Below are 18481 nucleotides of genomic sequence, written 5' to 3'. Positions count from 1 at the left end.
AACAAAGATGACATTGTTTGGAAATATTCTATGGATGGAATTTACGCTACCCCCATGGATTTCATGGTTTGAAAAGTTTGGACCCCTTTCGCATTGCGAGGTCGGATTTAGACTGCCGGTCAGTTGGAGAGGCGTGATTGGGCAAATTATGGTCTTTGCCCTCTTTGCAAAAGGGAGCAAAAAAACAGGCACCCGCCTCTTCTTCAATAAGTATGAGCTTCACTTAAGAGGGATCCTTCAAGGATTGGTGGGATAAGAGAACCGACTGCAAAACCCCCAATAGATGCAAAACTCCAAATAAACAAACTATGACCTCCCTCACCATGCTCGTCTTGACAATTTGAAACAAGAGAAATCCTGTGTTTACTACACCACAAGTGCGCCAAGACAATTTGAAACAAAAGAAATTCTGTGTTTACTACACCACAAGTGCACCGCCACCAATTCTTCTTAAAATTGTTGTCAACGAGGCTAGGCTTTGGGTTTCTGCAGGTGCTAAGAAACCAGGGCATATTGTACTGCACGAGTAGTTGTCATGCCGTGTATGTGAGCCACTTGTAAATCTCTATTTCCCTTCTTATTTAACAGGTAAGGCAAATCTCATGCCCCCAATTCGAAAGGAAAAAAAACTTACAAGCAGCAAACCGACCCAGCAGCACAAGAATTACAGGCCATGAAATATAAATTGAATTTTATACGCTGATCCATTAAATTCTGCCAAAACAGACAACTCCAACACAGTGTATTGTATTCTACCCTTGTAACTCCAACATTTATCACTAACAAGTATCATCACTTGTGACCACAACAATAAACATAAATCATCAGTTCATAAACTAATCCCAAAATGTAACTTTTCCCTCAAAAGAGTAACAAACACGGGGATGATCCCCACCTTCACCTTAATCATACAATTATCACCTCTGACCGCGAAAGCTGAAAACATATGCTATGCTCTGTCTCTGCCTGCTGTGCTTCCAGCGACTAATCGATCTTCACGGACGAGTAGATCATCCTTGTGAACCAGAAGCAGGCGCAGAAGCCGATGGTTCCGGTGAGCACAAAGAAGGAGAAGGAGGCGAGCAGCATGTACCCGAAGTAGAGGATGCCCGACACCAGCTTGCTGATCTGCAGCTTGGTCCAGAAGTAGAACCCAGCATACAGGAAGAGGTACAGCGCCGACGACCCTGAGGTGAGGTATGACCTCCACCACCAGTTGTAGTCCTCGCTGCACAGCTGGAAGTAGCAGAGCACAATGGTGATCTCTGCACACGTGATGATGAGGATCACAAACACCAGGAAGAGGAACCCGAAGATGTAGTAGAACTGGTGCAGCCAGATCGAGGTGAGGATGAAGAAGAGCTCGATGAAGACCGCGCCAAACGGCAGGATGCCGCCGATCAGGATGGTGAAGAGCGGGTTCATGTACCAGGCTTGCTCGGGGATCTGACGCGGGATCTTGTTGGTCTTCACTGGAGGCTCCATGGCGGGCTTCTTGAACCCGAGGTAGCTCCCAACAAACACGAGGGGCACTGAGATGCCGAACCAGAGGAGGACCAGGGCAAACATGGTGGTGAATGGGACAGCACCGGATGACTTCTCCCCCCATATAAGGGCATTCAAGATGAAGAAGATAACAAAGGCAATCCCTGGGAACAGGAAAGCCGTGCGCAGGGTTATCTGCTTCCACTCTGCACCCTTGAACATCTTGTAGAGTCGCGAAGAAGAATAGCCAGCAATCAACCCCATCAGGACCCAGACGAGAAGCATTGCAGTCATCAATCCTCCACGGTTCGATGGAGAGAGGAAACCCAGAACAGCAAAGATCATCGTAACCAGCAGCATGCCAAAGAATTGGACTCCAGTGCCAACAAAGACGCAAAGCAAATCAGAGTTGACTGGAGGGCGGAAAACATCTCCGTGGACAAGCTTCCAGCCAGTTTCCTCCTGTGCCTCCTCTTGAGTTTCAAGCTGGTTGTACCTAGATATATCTCTGTACAGGGTGCGCATCATGATCATGGCCACCATACCAGATAGGAAAAGCACGATCATGAGAGAGTTAACGATAGAGAACCAGTGAATCTGATCATCAGACATCAACAGATAGGTGTCCCATCGAGATGCCCACTTAATTTCACTCTCCTGCAGAAGTAACAAATTCCATGAATTTTTCGGTAAAGCAGATCTAACATTAAAGGTTAAGAAACTATCATGCCATAGGAGACAACAATTAAAAAAATAGTACCTCAAAGCGAACATCATAGGTGAATATGATATCTTTGCCGACCTCAACCTCCTGAGGAGTTTCAGAATTTACTACAAACTTGCTGTTATGAGGATCACATGTGGTCAAACGAGTGTTTGCGTCATTCCAATTCCCATCAAACTGATGCTTGATGCTGGCGCAAACATACAAGACAGAACACAAAAATTAGGTACATTCCATTTAGGTATGGCAAAAATTATTAACAACACAACAAGCAAAGTTGAAAGAAAACCTGAATGGTTTGACCTCAAATCCCACTATCCTAGAAAGTTCTGAATCATCATCCTTGTGAAACTTAACCGAAAATGACAAATGGTTGTGGATGAAGTGCTTCTCATCCTTGCTCTGGAAATATATTTATATATGTGAATTAGTTAAGTCCCGATCATACATGTAAAGACAAGGGTAAGCATGAACAGGCTATATGAACTTACTCCAGCATACTGGCCCTTGACACCAACATGATATCCACCTTGGTAGGCGACAGTGTTCCTATCTGGCCTTTGAACTGGAACAACCAGTGGCAGATTGTCAAGAACCCTGCAAAGCAAAGCCGGTCAATTTAAAAAATTACCATGCCAAATAAAGCGCAACAACACCTACGATATTGTCCTTACATGTTGACACGATATTCATCCTCAATCTTCTCCTTGAGCTCCTTTGCTTCTTTCTCAGTAACAGTTATTTTGCAGATAATCTGGCACATCTTGGGCTCTCTCATTTGAAACTGCAGTTGAGACAAGGAGGATGTGTTAAACTAAAAACTAGGCACATTTCCCTCCCAGGTACATAAATTCTTGATTATTCTTTACCGATTACTTACCACGTAAGGAGAGTTCTCAATTCGATCACCACGGAGAACCTCGCCAAGGTTTTCAGCGCTGTCAACTATGGTATTCGGCTTGCAGAAAGGAAGGGAGTAATACGTGTAGGGTAGCTGAGTCTTTATTGATGTCAGCTTGTTCACCTTCACCAACAGTTCATCTCCCTGTAGACAGATAAACCGAGGGATAAATCAAGGACATTTTTTACTTTTAAGCAGCCAAAAAAAATGCTATATGCAGAAAGCTGTTCATAGAAATATCAGATACAGTCAAGATATAAATAACTTGGCACAAAAGATATCTGGCTCAACCAGTACATTGTCAGTTGAAGCAGATCCGGTGTGTGACCGCTTGACTCATCAGTTTGGTTTTCAAAACTACGTTTCAACCACCCTACACAATATTCTATACTGCTCTGCAGAGCAAAGTTTCCTAGGAACATGTACTAAACTCCGGTGTATCAAACAGGAATTTTCTTTAGATTATACTATGACATAAAAGATCCAAACAAATCTGATAAATGGTGCAGCCTTTTAAACAGTAATAATAATAAACATAAAAAGGTAATGTCCAGCAGGACGTGCAATTACTGCCAATTGGGCATTTAAAAACGATCAGATTTGTGCTTGGCTGAGAAGGATACTCCGCTCAATCAGTTGCCATAAGCGCCTGCTTCCAATTGTAAATTGCCATAAACGATCAGATCAAACTAAGAACAAGATGAGATCTAGATTGCGAGAAGCGCCCGCTTCCAATTATCAGTGCCTTAAACCACCAGCACTGCAAGTGTACAAGGACACGCATGCAACATAACCAACAACTGTAACCCAAGCAGCATGAGTGAATCTAGCGAGCACGTTCCGGATCAGAAGGGAGCGCGCGGGGAGGGAGGAGGCGACGCGCGAATCATGGAGCAACCAAGGGTGCATGCGGATCCCGCATCCTAGTGCGCCCCTGTCTGCGATCGCGGCGAAGGTAATTGGACTGCCAACACTTGCGCGTACGGGCCGGTCGCGAGATCCGCGGATCCCGGGAGCCTGCGCGCGGGGAAGCGCCGCCCGTTGACCGGATCTAGCCGGCGAGCCCGGGCGCGGGCGCGGGCGCGAGCAGCTCGTCCCCTCGGCCGGCGGGGACGGAGGGGGGCGGTGGGTGGCACCAGGGGGGGAGGACGCGAGTTCTCACCTTGCCGACGTCGGTGGGGGCGACGCCGGGGAGGTAGAAGGCGGCGGCGGGGGGCGCGGCGGCGAGGAGCGCGACGAGGGCGAGCCCGGCGGCGGCCCACCGGAGCATCGCCGGCGCCCGCATCGGGGATCCGCGCGGTGGCGTGGATCTGGGGACGGGCTGGTGGATCGGCGAGGGGGAGGAGGAGGCGACGACCAAACCGCGCGCTGGCTGGGAAGGAAGGCGGGTGGGGGTGGGGGTGGGGGTGGGGCGGAGGGAAGTAGAGAAGCTTCGGGTGCGCGGATCTCAGCGCCGGGGGTTTTATCGGATAACCGGCTCTCGCGCCCAGGCCCCCCGAGAAATGTGAAATCCCGCGGAGAGTGTCGGCCCGTCCTCCGTCCACCCGCCGGACTTGACCGCACGTCCCCACGTGCCGCCTGCGTCTGCGTGCCCGTCTCGTTTGACCTGGCGGCGATCGATGCTGCTGCTGCTGCCGCCGCTTGCGTTGCGTGCGGAACCAGCCAGGCTGGCCTCTTGTCATTTTCAGGCAGGTTGGAGACTTGAATCAGAGTAGATGAAACTAGTGGCAAATGTTTAATCTATCAAATTGCACTTAGGTGTTGGGATTTTAACGAACACACTCGTAAGTCCAAGTTGATTTTGGGCCTTGAAAGTAAGATTATAGACCTTACAAAAGGTTTACTGCTAGCACTCAAACGCATGGACTCATGTGTCGCCTGCACCGGCGCAGCTCAGGAGGAGCACCCTGCCGCCATTATCGGCCCCCCGTCTTCCTTCCCTCCTTTGCCGTCGGCCTCTGTGGCAGCATGGTGGTCCGCTGTCGAAGGTTGCGGGGTTGTCCCGGTGTGGCTACTGTGTTGCAAGACATTATATGGTGGAGGGGCCTCAACATCATATCTGATCGTCGTGCGTCAACGTCCCTCCCTTGCAGCTAGTTGCCTCCTCGCGCTAAAAGGCACATGGATCTGGCTTGCCCCAATGTGGGCAGGTGCTACTTCCGCATCTGGGCACGACTCGTAGTCATCCGTAGATAGGAGGTCTTGGTTCTTGTTTTTGTGCAGGAGATGACTCTGTGGTGCCTTGTCGGAGCTAGTAAGCACGCGATGCCGATGGCAGAGGCTAGTGAGGCCCCATGCTCTAGGCTATCAGACTTAGCTGCTGTGTGGTTTGGTATGGGCATCGAGGTGTGATGCTACAAGAGAAGCATGTGTCGATTTTATTAGCAACGTTGACGATAATGTTTGGGCGTCATCTTCCTCGTCGTAAGCATCTTCGTGAAGCTCCGGCACCTTGCCTCCCTGGTGCTCTCTGGGTGAAAGCCTTAGATTCATCTTCTGGATCGGATGATGGCGTCCTCGATGTCGTAATCTCCTTGGAGGCGACGTCTCAGAGTCACTGACCCATCATTGGTTGTTTGTTGTTTTGGTTGGCCGGTTTGAGGTCAATGGACACGGGCAACGACTAGATTGGTGGTGCTACTCCGATCCTGCTTCCTTCCTATTTCATGTGGTGTTTCTTGCCACGGTGTGCGCATCGGTCTCGCCTCTTCGACCAAGTTTGTGGAAGAGACTGATGCTCTCATCTGAAGCCGGGTTAGCGAGTCTGCGATTCACCTTGGCCCCCTTCCTTTGAACCCCTCCCCTCTTTGAGGCGTGTTGTCAGGTGGCAACGAGACGATCAAGATCAAAGCCCCGTCCTTCCTTGATCAGATGAAGATGGAAGCTTAAGTGCTCCTCCATGTTGATTGTGTGGATGCGATGAGTGGTTGCAAGTGGCATTCTTTCCATCCTATGTAGCTCCCTCGTTGTTTCCCCCCTCTACTATCTTGTTGTAGCATGTAACCCTAGTTGTTCTCATGTGATGTGTACCTTCTCACCCTTGTTTTCCCTTGTAATTTCCTGACTCCCCCTTCTTAAGGAAGGGAACGTAGCGCTGCTACTTCTCATAAAAAAGATTAAAACCTTAAAGGATATGTAGGTTGGAAACCGAAAAGCTCCACTGCCTCGACTTATCGTCATGCACCTCAGCGCCCGCGCCACTTGTCACTGGATGCACCGCCGGTACCAATAGGGGCTCTGCTACTTGCCTCTGTATGCTTGTGCCACCTGACAGAGCGAAATACCATCGGATACCTCGATTGGGGTCCTAGTGCAGCAGGAAGTCATGGATCGAAAGTCACGCGAGGGGTTTATCCAGGTTTGGGCATCCTAAGAGGTTTTGATGATTCATAATGAAGGGATACCTCGTGCGAGGGGTCACAATGGTGTGTGAGATTGCTACTGAGAGTTTCTATCTGTGAATGGGTACCCTAGACCTCCCTTTATATAGGCAGGAGAGGTCTATGGTTTACGTGGCAGATGCGATCTGGGCTGCAGCCTCCCTCTAGTCTTTGGGGTCTCGAAGGTCGTCTTCGCATCCTTAGAGTTTCTCCTCATATTGGGCCTAGCAGGGCCATGTAGTTGATGAGGCCGGGCTCCTTGGTGTTATCCACCCCTGGTACAGGACCCCGCCACCACCACTCGCTAGGGGTCAACCGAGGAGGAATCGAGAAGGACGAACATGCCCTCTATTTTGTAATTTAAGTCGAGCAGGGAAATGATGGCAGGATCCTTGCATTATGCGACAATTAGAGGACACGACCATGCATCGTTAGAGTCCTTTGGATTTCCTTTCAGTTTTCTCCAATGTTTCAATACAATTTGGTTAATTTTGATTCTTTCAGCCAAAGTTTCGAAACAAATTGAAGACCATATGCTAACATTGGCCACACAATCTTGAATGAGAGATCCAAGATACCGTGGTTGCTACCTAATACTTCTCAATCGCATCTATAATTTTGCATTATTAAATGTTATTATATTATCACTTTTGTATACTTTATATGTCATTTTATATTATTTTTCTAGACTAACCTATTAATTTAGTGCCCAGTGATAGTTCCTATTTTTCCCCATGTTTTTGGTTTTACATAAAATCGATACCTCTTGAAGTCCTTTTTGCTAATTTTTTCTGAACCATAAGAGACCCTAGAAGCTTCGGGGAGAGGCCAGAAGACCCACACGGCCCCATAAAAGCCAGGAGGCCAGAATACCCACATCCAAACAGATTTACCAAAGACTAGCACCGACCGAGTCCCACGAGATCCGACGGAGACACATCTCCACACGCCCTTTGATGATGCCAGGCGCACCATCGCGACGGGGATGAAGCGTGGGAGACATTATTCCTTCTAAGGGACATCGCCGCAGCCACACAACCCCAATCAAGACGCTGAACCTAATAAGAACGAGAAAAGGGGCGGGATCTTCCACTCCTCCATGGCCCAGAGGGCATCGGAGATGGGGTGGACTGATGGTGGTGCCGAAGGGAGGAGAAGGGACTTTTTTGTGGGGGAGTGTTAGAAGGGAGAGACGGGTTTGGTGGAATAGTTTGTTATATTGCTTGAGCCCCGTGGGCATATATATATATATAGGAGTACAAAGATCAACTTGGAGTACAAGACAAAGCAGGATCAAATCCTAGTATATCCTATACTTCCTAATAATCAATATACTCAACATCCCCCGCAGTCACAATGGTAGCGACGCAGACAGTGAGACTGGAGAAGAATTCGAAGGCAAGCCGACGGACACCCCTCCCCCCACAGTCGGAACGGTCGATGCATCGTGGAGTTGTGGCTGGAGTGGCAACCGACGAGGTTGCTCAAGCAAGGCGGTAGCCCTTTGTGCCGTTTGTTGCTACCTCTTAAGCATGCATTGGTTTTCCCTTGAAGAGGAAAGGGTGATGGAGCAAAGTAGCGGAAGTATTTCCCTCAGTTTTTGAGAACCAAGGTATCAATCCAGTAGGAGGTAACACACAAGTCCCTAGTACCTCCACAAACAAACAAGAACCTCGCAACCAATGCGATAAAGGGATTGTCAGTCCCTTCACGGTCACTTACGAAAGTGAGATCTGATGGAGATAATAAGATAAATATTTTTGGTCTTTTTATTGTATAGATTGGAAAATAAAGATTGCAAAATAAACAACGATAGAAATAGCAAGTGGATAGGAAAATAATATGATGGAAGATAGACCCGGGGGCCATAGGTTTCACTGGTGGCTTCTCTCAAGATAGCAAATTCTACGGTGGGTAGACAAATTACTGTCGAGCAATTGATAGAAAAGCGCATAGTTATGAGAATATCTAGGCATGATCATGTATATAGGCATCACGTCCGCGACAAGTAGACCGAAACGATTCTGCATCTACTACTATTACTCCACACATCGACCACTATCCAACATGCATCTAGAGTATTAAGTTCATAAGAACAGAGTAACGCATTAGGCAAGATGACATGATGTAGAGGGATAAACTCAAGCAATATGATATAAACCCCATCTTTTTATCCTCGATGGCAACAATACAATACGTGCCTTGCTGCCCCTGCTGTCACTGGGAAAGGACACCGCAAGATTGAACCCAAAGCTAAGCACTTCTCCCATTGCAAGAAAGATCAATCTAGTAGGCCAAACCAAACTGATAATTCGAAGAGACTTGCAAAAATATTAAATCATGCATAAAAGAATTCAGGGAAGAATCAAATATTGTTCATAGATAATCTTGATCATAAACCCACAATTCATCGGATCTCGACAAACACACCGCAAAAAAATTACATCGAATAGATCTCCAAGAGAATCGAGGAGAACTTTGTATTAAGATCCAAAGAGAGAGAAGAAGCCATCTAGCTAATAACTATGTACCCGAAGTGAAGGAAATATGCCCTAGAGGCAATAATAAAGTTATTATTTATTTCCTTATATCATGATAAATGTTTATTATTCATGCTACAATTGTATTAACCGGAAACATAATACATGTGTGAATACATAGACAAACAGAGTGTCACTAGTATGCCTCTACTTGACTAGCTCGTTGATCAAAGATGGTTATGTTTCCTAACCATAGACATGAGTTGTCATTTGATTAACGGGATCACATCATTAGGAGAATGATGTGATTGACTTGACCCATTCCGTTAGCTTAGCACTTGATCATTTAGTTTGTTGCTATTGCTTTCTTCATGACTTATACATGTTCCTATGACTATGAGATTATGCAACTCCCGTTTACCGGAGGAACACTTTGTGTGCTACTAAACGTCACAACGTAACTGGGTGATTATAAAGATACTCTACAGGTGTCTCCGGAGGTACTTGTTGGGTTGGCGTATTTCGAGATTAGGATTTGTCACTCCGATTGTCGGAGAGGTATCTCTGGGCCCTCTCGGTAATGCACATCACCTAAGCCTTGCAAGCATTGCAACTAATGAGTTAGTTGTGGGATGATGTATTACGGAACGAGTAAAGAGACTTGCCGGTAGCGAGATTGAACTAGGTATTGAGATGCCGACGATCGAATCTCGGGCAAGTAACATACCGATGACAAAGGGAACAACGCATGTTGTTATGCGGTCTGACCGATAAAGATCTTCATAGAATATGTAGGAGCCAATATGAGCATCCAGGTTCCGCTATTGGTTATTGACCGGAGACGTGTCTCGGTCATATCTACATAGTTCTCGAACCCGTAGGGTCCGCACGCTTAACTTGGATGCTCATATTGGCTCCTACATATTATACATATTAACCCGTTCGGACCCTACGGTTTCGAGAACTATGTAGACATGACCGAGACACGTCTCCGGTCAATAACCAATAGCGGAACCTGGATGCTCATATTGGCTCCTACATATTATACGAAGATCTTTATCGGTCAAACCGCATAACAACATACGTTGTTCCCTTTCTCATCGGTATGTTACTTGCCCGAGATTCGATCGTCGGTATCTCAATACCTAGTTCAATCTCGTTACCGGAAAGTCTCTTTACTCGTTCCATAATACATCATCCCACAACTAACTCATTAGTTACAATGCTTGCAAGGCTTATAGTGATGTGCATTACCGAGTGGGCCCAGAGATACCTCTCTGACAATCGGAGTGACAAATCCTAATCTCGAAATACGCCAACTCAATAAGTACCTTCGAAGACACCTGTAGAGCACCTTTATAATCACCCAGTTACGTTGTGACGTTTGGTAGCACACAAAGTGTTCCTCCGGTAAACGTGAGTTGCATAATCTCATAGTCATAGGAACATGTATAAGTCATGAAGAAAGCAATAGCAACATACTAAACGATCAAGTGCTAAGCTAACGGAATGGGTCAAGTCAATCAAATCATTCTCCTAATGATGTGATCCCATTAATCAAATGGTAACTCATGTCTATGGCTAGGAAACATAACCATCTTTGATCAACGAGCTAGTCAAGTAGAGGCATACTAGTGACACTTTGTTTGTCTATGTATTCACACATGTATTATGTTTCCGGTTAATACAATTCTAGCATGAATAATAAACAGTTATCGTGATATAAGGAAATAAATAATAACTTAATTATTGCCTCTAGGGCATATTTCCTTCGGTCTCCCACTTGCACTAGAGTCAGTAATCTAGATTACACAGTAATGATTCTAACACCCATGGAGCCTTGGTGCTGATCATGTTTTGCTCGTGGAAGAGGCTTAGTCAATGGGTCTGCAACATTCAGATCCATATGTATCTTGCAAATCTCTATGTCTCCCACCTGGACTTGATCCTGGATGGAGTTGAAGCGTCTCTTGATGTACTTGGTTCTCTTGTGAAATCCGGATTCCTTTGCCAAGGCAATTACACCAGTATTTTCACAAAAGATTTTCATTGGACCCGATGCACTAGGTATGACTCCTAGATCGGATATGAACTCCTTCATCCAGACTCCTTCATTTGCTGCTTTCGAAGCAGCAATGTACTCCGCTTCACATGTAGATCCCGCCACGACGCTCTGTTTAGAACTGCTCCAACTGACAGCTCCACCGTTCAATATAAACACGTATCCGGTTTGTGATTTATAATCGTCCAAATCAGTGTCAAAGCTTGCATCAACGTAACCATTTATGATGAGCTCTTTGTCACCTCCATAAACAAGAAACATATCCTTAGTCCATTTTAGGTACTTCAGGATGTTCTTGACCGTTGTCCAGTGATCTACTCCTGGATTACTTTGGCACCTCCCCGCTAAACTAATAGCAAGGCACACATCAGGTCTGGTACACAACATTGCATACATGATAGAGCCTATGGCTGAAGCATAAGGAACATCTTTCATTTTCTCTCTATCATTTGTAGTGGTCGGGCATTGAGTCTTACTCAACTTCACACCTTGTAATACAGGCAAGAACCCTTTCTTTGCTTGATCCATTTTGAACTTCTTCAAAACTTTGTCAAGGTATGTGTGATACGTCCATTTTGCATCATGCTTTTATATAGATATTTATTGCATTATGGGTTGTTATTACACATTATGTCACAATACTTATGCCTATTCTCTCTTATTTTACAAGGTTTACATGAAGAGGGAGAATCCCGGCAGCTAGGATTCTGGGCTGGAAAAGGAGCAAATATTAGAGACCTATTCTGCACAGCTCCAAAAGTCCTGAAACTTCACAGAAGTTATTTCCAGAATATATAAAAAATACTGAGCGCAAGAAGTACCAGAGGGGGGCCACCCACCAGCCACGAGGGTGGGGGCGCGCCCTACCCCCCTGGGCGCGCCCCTTGCCTCGTGGGCCTCCTGGTGGCCCCTCCGATGCCCATCTTCTGCTATATGGAGTCTTTCGTCGAGGAAAAAAATCATAAGCAAGCTTTTGGGACGAGACTCCGCCGCCACGAGGCGGAACCTTGGCGGAACCAATCTAGGGCTCCGGCGGAGCTGTTCTGCCGGGGAAACTTCCCTCCGGGAGGGGGAAATCATTACCATCGTCATCACCAACGATCCTCTCATCAGGAGGGGGGCAATCTCCATCAACATATTCACCAGCACCATCTCATCTCAGACCCTAGTTCATCTCTTGTATCCAATCTTTGTATCCAAACATCAGATTGGTACATGTGGGTTGCTAGTAGTGTTGACTACTCCTTGTAGTTGATGCTAGTTGGTTTACTTGGTGGAAGATCATATGTTCAGATCCATTATGCATATTAATACCCCTCTGATTATGAACATGAATATGCTTTGTGAGTAGTTACGTTTGTTCCTGAGGATATGGGAGAAGTCTTGCTATTAGTAGTCATGTGAATTTGGTATTCGTTCGATATTTTGATGAGATGTATGTTGTCATCCCTCTAGTGGTGTCATGTGAACGTCGACTACATGACACTTCACCATTGTTTGGGCCTAGAGGGAGGCATTGGGAAGTAATAAGTAGATGATGGGTTGCTAGAGTGACAGAAGCTTAAACCCTAGTTTATGCGTTGCTTCTAAGGGGCTGATTTGGATCCATATGTTTCATGCTATGGTTAGGTTTACCTTAATACTTCTGTTGTAGTTGCAGATGCTTGCAATGGGCGTTAATCATAAGTGGGGTGCTTGTACAAGTAAGGACAACACCCAAGCACCGGTCCACCCACATATCAAATTATCAAAGTACCGAACGCGAATCATATGATCGTGATGAAAACTAGCTTGGCGATAATTCCCATGTGTCCTCGGGAGTGCTTTCCTTCATATAAGAGTTTGTCCAGGCTTGTACTTCACTACAAAAAGGATTGGGCCATCTTGCTGCACCTTATTTACTTTTATTACTTGTTACTCGTTACCAATTACCTTATCACAAAACTATCTGTTACCGATAATTTCAGTGCTTGCAGAGAATACCTTGCTGAAAACCGCTTATCATTTCCTTCTGCTCCTCGTTGGGTTCGACACTCTTACTTATCGAAAGGACTACGATAGATCCCCTATACTTGTGGGTCATTGAGGGAGTCCTGGATTAGGGGGTCTCTGGACAGCCGGACTATCTCCATTGGCCGAACTATTAGACTATGAAGATACAAGATTGAAGACTTCGTCTCGTGTCCGGATGGGACTCTACTTGGCGTGGAAGGCAAGCTAGGAAGTACGGATATGGATATCTCCTCCTTTGTAACCGACCTTGTGTAACCCTAACCCTCTCCGGTGTCTATATAAACCGAAGGGTTTTAGTCCGTAGGACAACAACCATAACATACAATCATACCATAGGCTAGCTTCTAGGGTTTAGCCTCTCTGATCTCGTGGTAGATCTACTCTTGTACTACCCATATCATCAATATTAATCAAGCAGGACGTAGGGTATTACCTCCATCGAGAGGGCCCGAACCTGGGTAAAACATCGTGTCCCCTGCCTCCTGTTACCATCCGGCCTAGACGCGGGACCCCCTACCCGAGATCCTCCGGTTTTGACACCGACATTGGTTCTTTCATTGAGAGTTCCTCTGTGTCGTCGCCGTTAGGCTTGATGGCTCCTACTATCATCGATAAGGATGCGGTCCAGGGTGAGACTTTTCTCCCCGGACAGATCTTCGTATTCGGCGGCTTTGCACTGCGGGCTGATTCGCTTGGCCATCTGGAGCAGATTGAAAGCTACGCCCCTGGCCATCAGGTCAGATTGGAAGTTTGAACTACACGGCCGACATCCGCGGAGACTTGATCTTCGACGGATTCGAGCCGCAGTCGGGCGCGCCACACTGTCACGATGGGTATGACCTAGCTCTGCCGCCGAACAGTACCCAGAGGCTGCGCCTGCATCAGCTCCGACCCTTAGCTCGGAGCCAACTGTGCCAGTCGAGGACGGGTGGTTAGAAACCGCCTCAGGGGCTGCAGTCTCAACGGCGATCGAGCCGAACACCAGCCTAACCCTCTGCGCAGCCCGTGACTCCAAGGTGCCGGACTCGTTTCCGGACTCCGAACCATCCGCGCCCCTGCCAATCGAATCTGATTGGGCGCCGATCATGGAATTCACCGCCACGGATATCTTTCAGCACTCGCCCTTCGGCGACATTCTGAATTCACTAAGGTCTCTCGCTTTGTCAGGAGAGCCCTGGCCGGATTATGGCCAACAGGATTGGGATGCGGACGACGAAGAAATTCGACGCCTACCCACCACCCACTTCGTAGCCACTGTCGATGATTTAACCGACATGCTCGACTTCGACTCCGAAGACATCGACGGTATGGACGATGATGTAGGAGATGAACATGAACCAACACCTATAGGGCACTGGAAAGCCACCTCGTCATATGACATATACATGGTGGATGCATCCAAAGAAGGCAATGGCGACGATATAGCGGAGGATGACCCCTCCAAGAAGCAACCCAAACGCTGACGTCAGCGGCGCCGCTCTAAGTCCCGCCAAAGCAAAAGTGGTGATACTGGCACATGAGATAATAACACTCCGGATAGTGTCGAAGAAAACAACAAACCCCTCCAGCAAGATTTAGAGCAGGAGGATGGAGGAGCCAGCTCTCCTGAGAGAGCGGCAGACGGAGAGGAGGAGGATGACAATCACATGCCCCCCTCCGAAGACGAGGCAAGCCTCGGCGATGATGAATTCGCCGTACCAGAGGATCCCGTCGAACAAGAGCGCTTCAAGCGCCGGCTTATGGCCACGGCGAATAGCCTGAAGAAAAAGCAGCAGTAGCTTCAAGCTGATCAAGATCTGCTAGCTGACAAATGGACTAAAGTCCTCACGGCCGAGGAATATAAACTCGAGCACCCCTCCAAGAGTTACCCAAGGCGCAGGTTACTACCCAGACTGGAGGAAGAAGCGTATGATACGGCTGATCGGCCACCTCATGGCCGTGATAGAGAGGCATTCCAGCCAAAAGCTCAGCATCCACCCCAATGCCATTCGAATAAAAAGGCATGGGGAGATACGCCAGACCTGCGAGACATATTGGAGGACAAGGCAAAGCATTCAAGATCGATCTACGGATCACGAGGGCGCACCACTCTGCGAGACGACAAACGTCACGCCGGATACAATAAAAGCAAATCCGGCCGGGCCGAACACAGCGGGCAAGACCCATTCGAGCTGCGTCGAGATATAGCCCAATACAGAGGCGCCGCACACCCCTTATGCTTCATAGATGAAGTAATGGAACATCAATTCCCAGAAGGTTTCAAACCTGTAAATATTAAATCATACGACGGCACAACAGATTCTGTAGTATGGATTGAGGACTTCCTCCTCCACATCCACATGGCCCGCGACGATGACTTACACGCCATCAAATACCTCCCACTAAAGCTCAAAGGACCAGCGCGGCATTGGCTTAACAACTTGCCAGCGGACTCCATTAGCTGTTGGGAAGATCTGGAAGCCGCATTCCTCGACAACTTTCAGGGCACTTATGTGCGACCACCAGACACCGATGATTTGAGCCACATAATTCAGCAGCCAGAAGAGTCGGCCAGGCAATTCTGGACTCGGTTCCTTACAAAGAAAAATCAAATCGTCGACTGTCCAGATGCGGAGGCCTTAGCGGCTTTCAAGCACAACATCCGAGATGAGTGGCTAGCCCGGCACCTTAGTCAGGAAAAGCTGAAATCTATGGCAGCTCTCACGACGCTCATGACCCGCTTTTGTGCGGGAGAAGACAGCTGGCTGGCTCGCAGTAATAACATATCAAAGAACCATGGTACCTCAGATACCAAGGACGGCAATAGCAGGTCATGTCGCAACAAGCATAAGCACCGCATTAACAGCGAAAATACCGAGGATACGACAGTCAATGCCGGATTCAAACGCTCTAAACCCGATCAGCGGAAAAAGCCATTCAAACAAAGTACGCCGGGTCCGTCCAGCTTGGACCATATACTCGATCGCTCATGTCAAATAGACGGCACCCCAGACAAGCCAGCCAATCACACCAACATGGATTGTTGGGTGTTTAAGCAGGCTGGCAAGTTAATTGTCGAAAACAAGGACAAGGGGCCGCATAGCGATGATGAGGAGGAGCCCCGGCAGCCGCACACTGGAGGACAGAAAAGGTTTCCTCCGCAAGTGCGGACGGTGAACATGATATACGCAACCCACATCCCCAAGAGGGAGCGGAAGCGTGTGCTCAGAGACGTATATGCGTTGGAGCCAGTCGCCCCAAAGTTCAACCCTTGGTCCTCCTGTCCGATCACCTTCGATCGCAGGGACCACCCCACTAGTATCCGTCATGGGAGGATTCGCCGCACTGGTCCTTGACCCAATCATCGACGGATTTCACCTCACTCGACTCCTTGTGGACGGCGGCAGCAGCCTGAACCTGCTTTATCGGGACATAGTGCGCAAAATGGGTATAGACCCCTCAAGGATCAAACCCACAAAAACGACCTTTAAGGGCGTCATTCCAGGTGTAGAGGCCCGTTGCACAGGCTCAATTATAATGGAAGTGGCCTTCGGATCCCCGGATAACTTCCGGAGCAAAGAGTTAATCTTCGATATAGTCCCGTTCAGTAGTGGTTATCACATGCTGCTCGGACGAACCGCATTTGCTAGATTCAATGTGGTACCGCATTATGCATACCTCAAGCTCAAGATGCCAGGACCTCGCGGAGTTATTACAGTCAATGGAAACACAGAGCGCTCTCTCCGAACAGAGGAGCACACCACAGCCCTCGCAGCAGAAATGCAAAGCAGCCTCTCAAGGCAATCAACCAGTTCGGTGCTTCACAGCCCGGACACCTTCAAGCGCACTCGGGGCAATCGGCAAATAAACCGCTTGGCGCGAACTGAGCTTGCGTAGCAATATGGCGGCCACCCCAATCCCAGCCCAGCGGCGAAACTCGTGCCGCGCGTACATAATTACACATTAAAAATACCATGGGCACATGTGGGGAGGGGGGACAACGGCGGCACGCCCCAAGACGCGGCCTAAACCGCACTAGGGGCTTCCCGTCTGGTTATTTTTCTTTTTCTTTCAGGTCCTTAATCTCTGGAAACACTATCCGACAGTATTATTGCCGAACACACGATGCAACAACCAAGGAGGCAAACAGCTACGTCATACCACGAAATTCCCAGGTTGATTACAGTAACGAAATATTCAATTTAACATCATTCTTCAGCTTGACCTTGGAAGGGACATAGTCCTACTCTTTGCTTATCGCACTATCTATATCCCTCTGCTTTAACGCAAATTTTTAATAAACAATGCATGACATTACGACTATTATTGCATTCTTGTTATATATATATATATCTCTGTGTTCATTAATGACGCCTTGCAACCGTACACTCTGGTACGACCAATACACCAGGGGCTTACGTACCCCACAATACGGTGTGAAAAGTTCGAACACTTTCACAAGTGCGGCACCCCGAACTTATAGCATTATATGCATCAGCTCTGAATCATGTCTTTGGTCAAATGTTGGGTTTGCCCGGCTCCTATGTTTTGGTACCTTACGTTCCGCTCCATCGGCTAAGGTAGCGCTAGGAGAACTACTGCGATTGTGCCCCGGTTCTGCCGGGCTTAGCGCCTCAGTAGAGAAAGCTAAAACTGACTGTCATGATAAGGCGAGAGACTGGTCGCTGTTCGGCGAGGTTTTTCGAGTCCCTAAAGACTTATGCCGCTTAGGGCGAGGGGCCGGCCCTGTCCGGCTTACAGGCGTGTATCGCGCCCCGAATTCGGCCTTCTGAATACCAGGGGCTTCTTCGAAATTTAAAATTATAGAATTCTATGGCTAAGTGAGAGTGATAAAGCATTATTAGTCCGGTTGCCTTGTTCGTTGTGCTGAGCACCTCCCTCGAAGGACCCAAATATGGGAACAAGAGTGCTCACGTTTATCCCGAACACCCCAGCACTCGTGGCATGGGGGCAGAAGCCAAGGACTAGCCATCTCTCAGATTGGATAAACAGCCAAACAGAAGGTAATATTTTAAATTCAAACAAGTGTTGCATAGCGCATATGAAACAAGTTTTCATACATACAGGATAAAACGAGCAAGTCTCATTCAAATATTACATCTTTTGAACACTCGTCCGCGATGAGACGGGCACCCGGCAGAACACCCTCATAGTACATCTTGGGGTGGCGGTGCTCCTAGCCCTCTGGTGGCCCCTCCTTGATCAGCTTCACGGCGTCTAGCTTGACCCACTGCAATTTCACACGGGCGAAAGCCCGGCGTGCACCTTCAATGCGGACAGATTGCTTGACGACCTCCAACCGCGGGCAGGCATCCACAAGCCGCCTCACCAGGCCAAAGAAGCTGTTCGGAAGGGCGTCGCCAGGCCACAGCCGGACTATAAAGCTCTTCATGGCCTGATCGGCCGCCTTATGTAGCTCGACCATCTGCTTCAGCT

At 47.9% G+C, this 18481-nt stretch overlaps 1 protein-coding gene across 1 annotated transcript; it reads right to left on the bottom strand.

Annotated features, from left to right (window-relative positions):
• Positions 1-669: 669 nt before the first annotated feature.
• Positions 670-4395, bottom strand: LOC119302893 (transmembrane 9 superfamily member 9-like). The gene is made up of 7 exons (XM_037579941.1): positions 4273-4395; positions 3090-3254; positions 2884-2993; positions 2701-2806; positions 2499-2611; positions 2246-2399; positions 670-2142 (listed from the first exon to the last, which is right to left on the bottom strand). Exons 1-7 carry the CDS (start codon positions 4393-4395, stop codon positions 985-987), a joined length of 1929 nt encoding a protein of 642 aa, XP_037435838.1. The 3' UTR covers positions 670-984.
• Positions 4396-18481: the final 14086 nt, after the last annotated feature.

The sequence above is a fragment of the Triticum dicoccoides genome, chromosome 5A (assembly GCF_002162155.2).
Source record: "Triticum dicoccoides isolate Atlit2015 ecotype Zavitan chromosome 5A, WEW_v2.0, whole genome shotgun sequence".
Classification (NCBI taxonomy): domain Eukaryota; kingdom Viridiplantae; phylum Streptophyta; class Magnoliopsida; order Poales; family Poaceae; genus Triticum; species Triticum dicoccoides.
Note: the sequence above shows the minus strand (reverse complement) of the source record. Positions and strands in the feature narration are given on the sequence as shown.

Bases quoted from the DNA above. Each gene is read 5' to 3' on its own strand.
- LOC119302893 (XM_037579941.1), bottom strand. From the start codon at position 4,395: ATGCGGGCGCCGGCGATGCTCCGGTGGGCCGCCGCCGGGCTCGCCCTC. The intron at 2,807-2,883 runs GTAAGGACAATA...TTTGCTTTGCAG, and splicing joins GATGAATATCGTGTCAACAT to GGTTCTTGACAATCTGCCAC. The intron at 2,400-2,498 runs GTTTTCTTTCAA...TGTTTGCGCCAG, and splicing joins TTTGAGGTCAAACCATTCAG to CATCAAGCATCAGTTTGATG.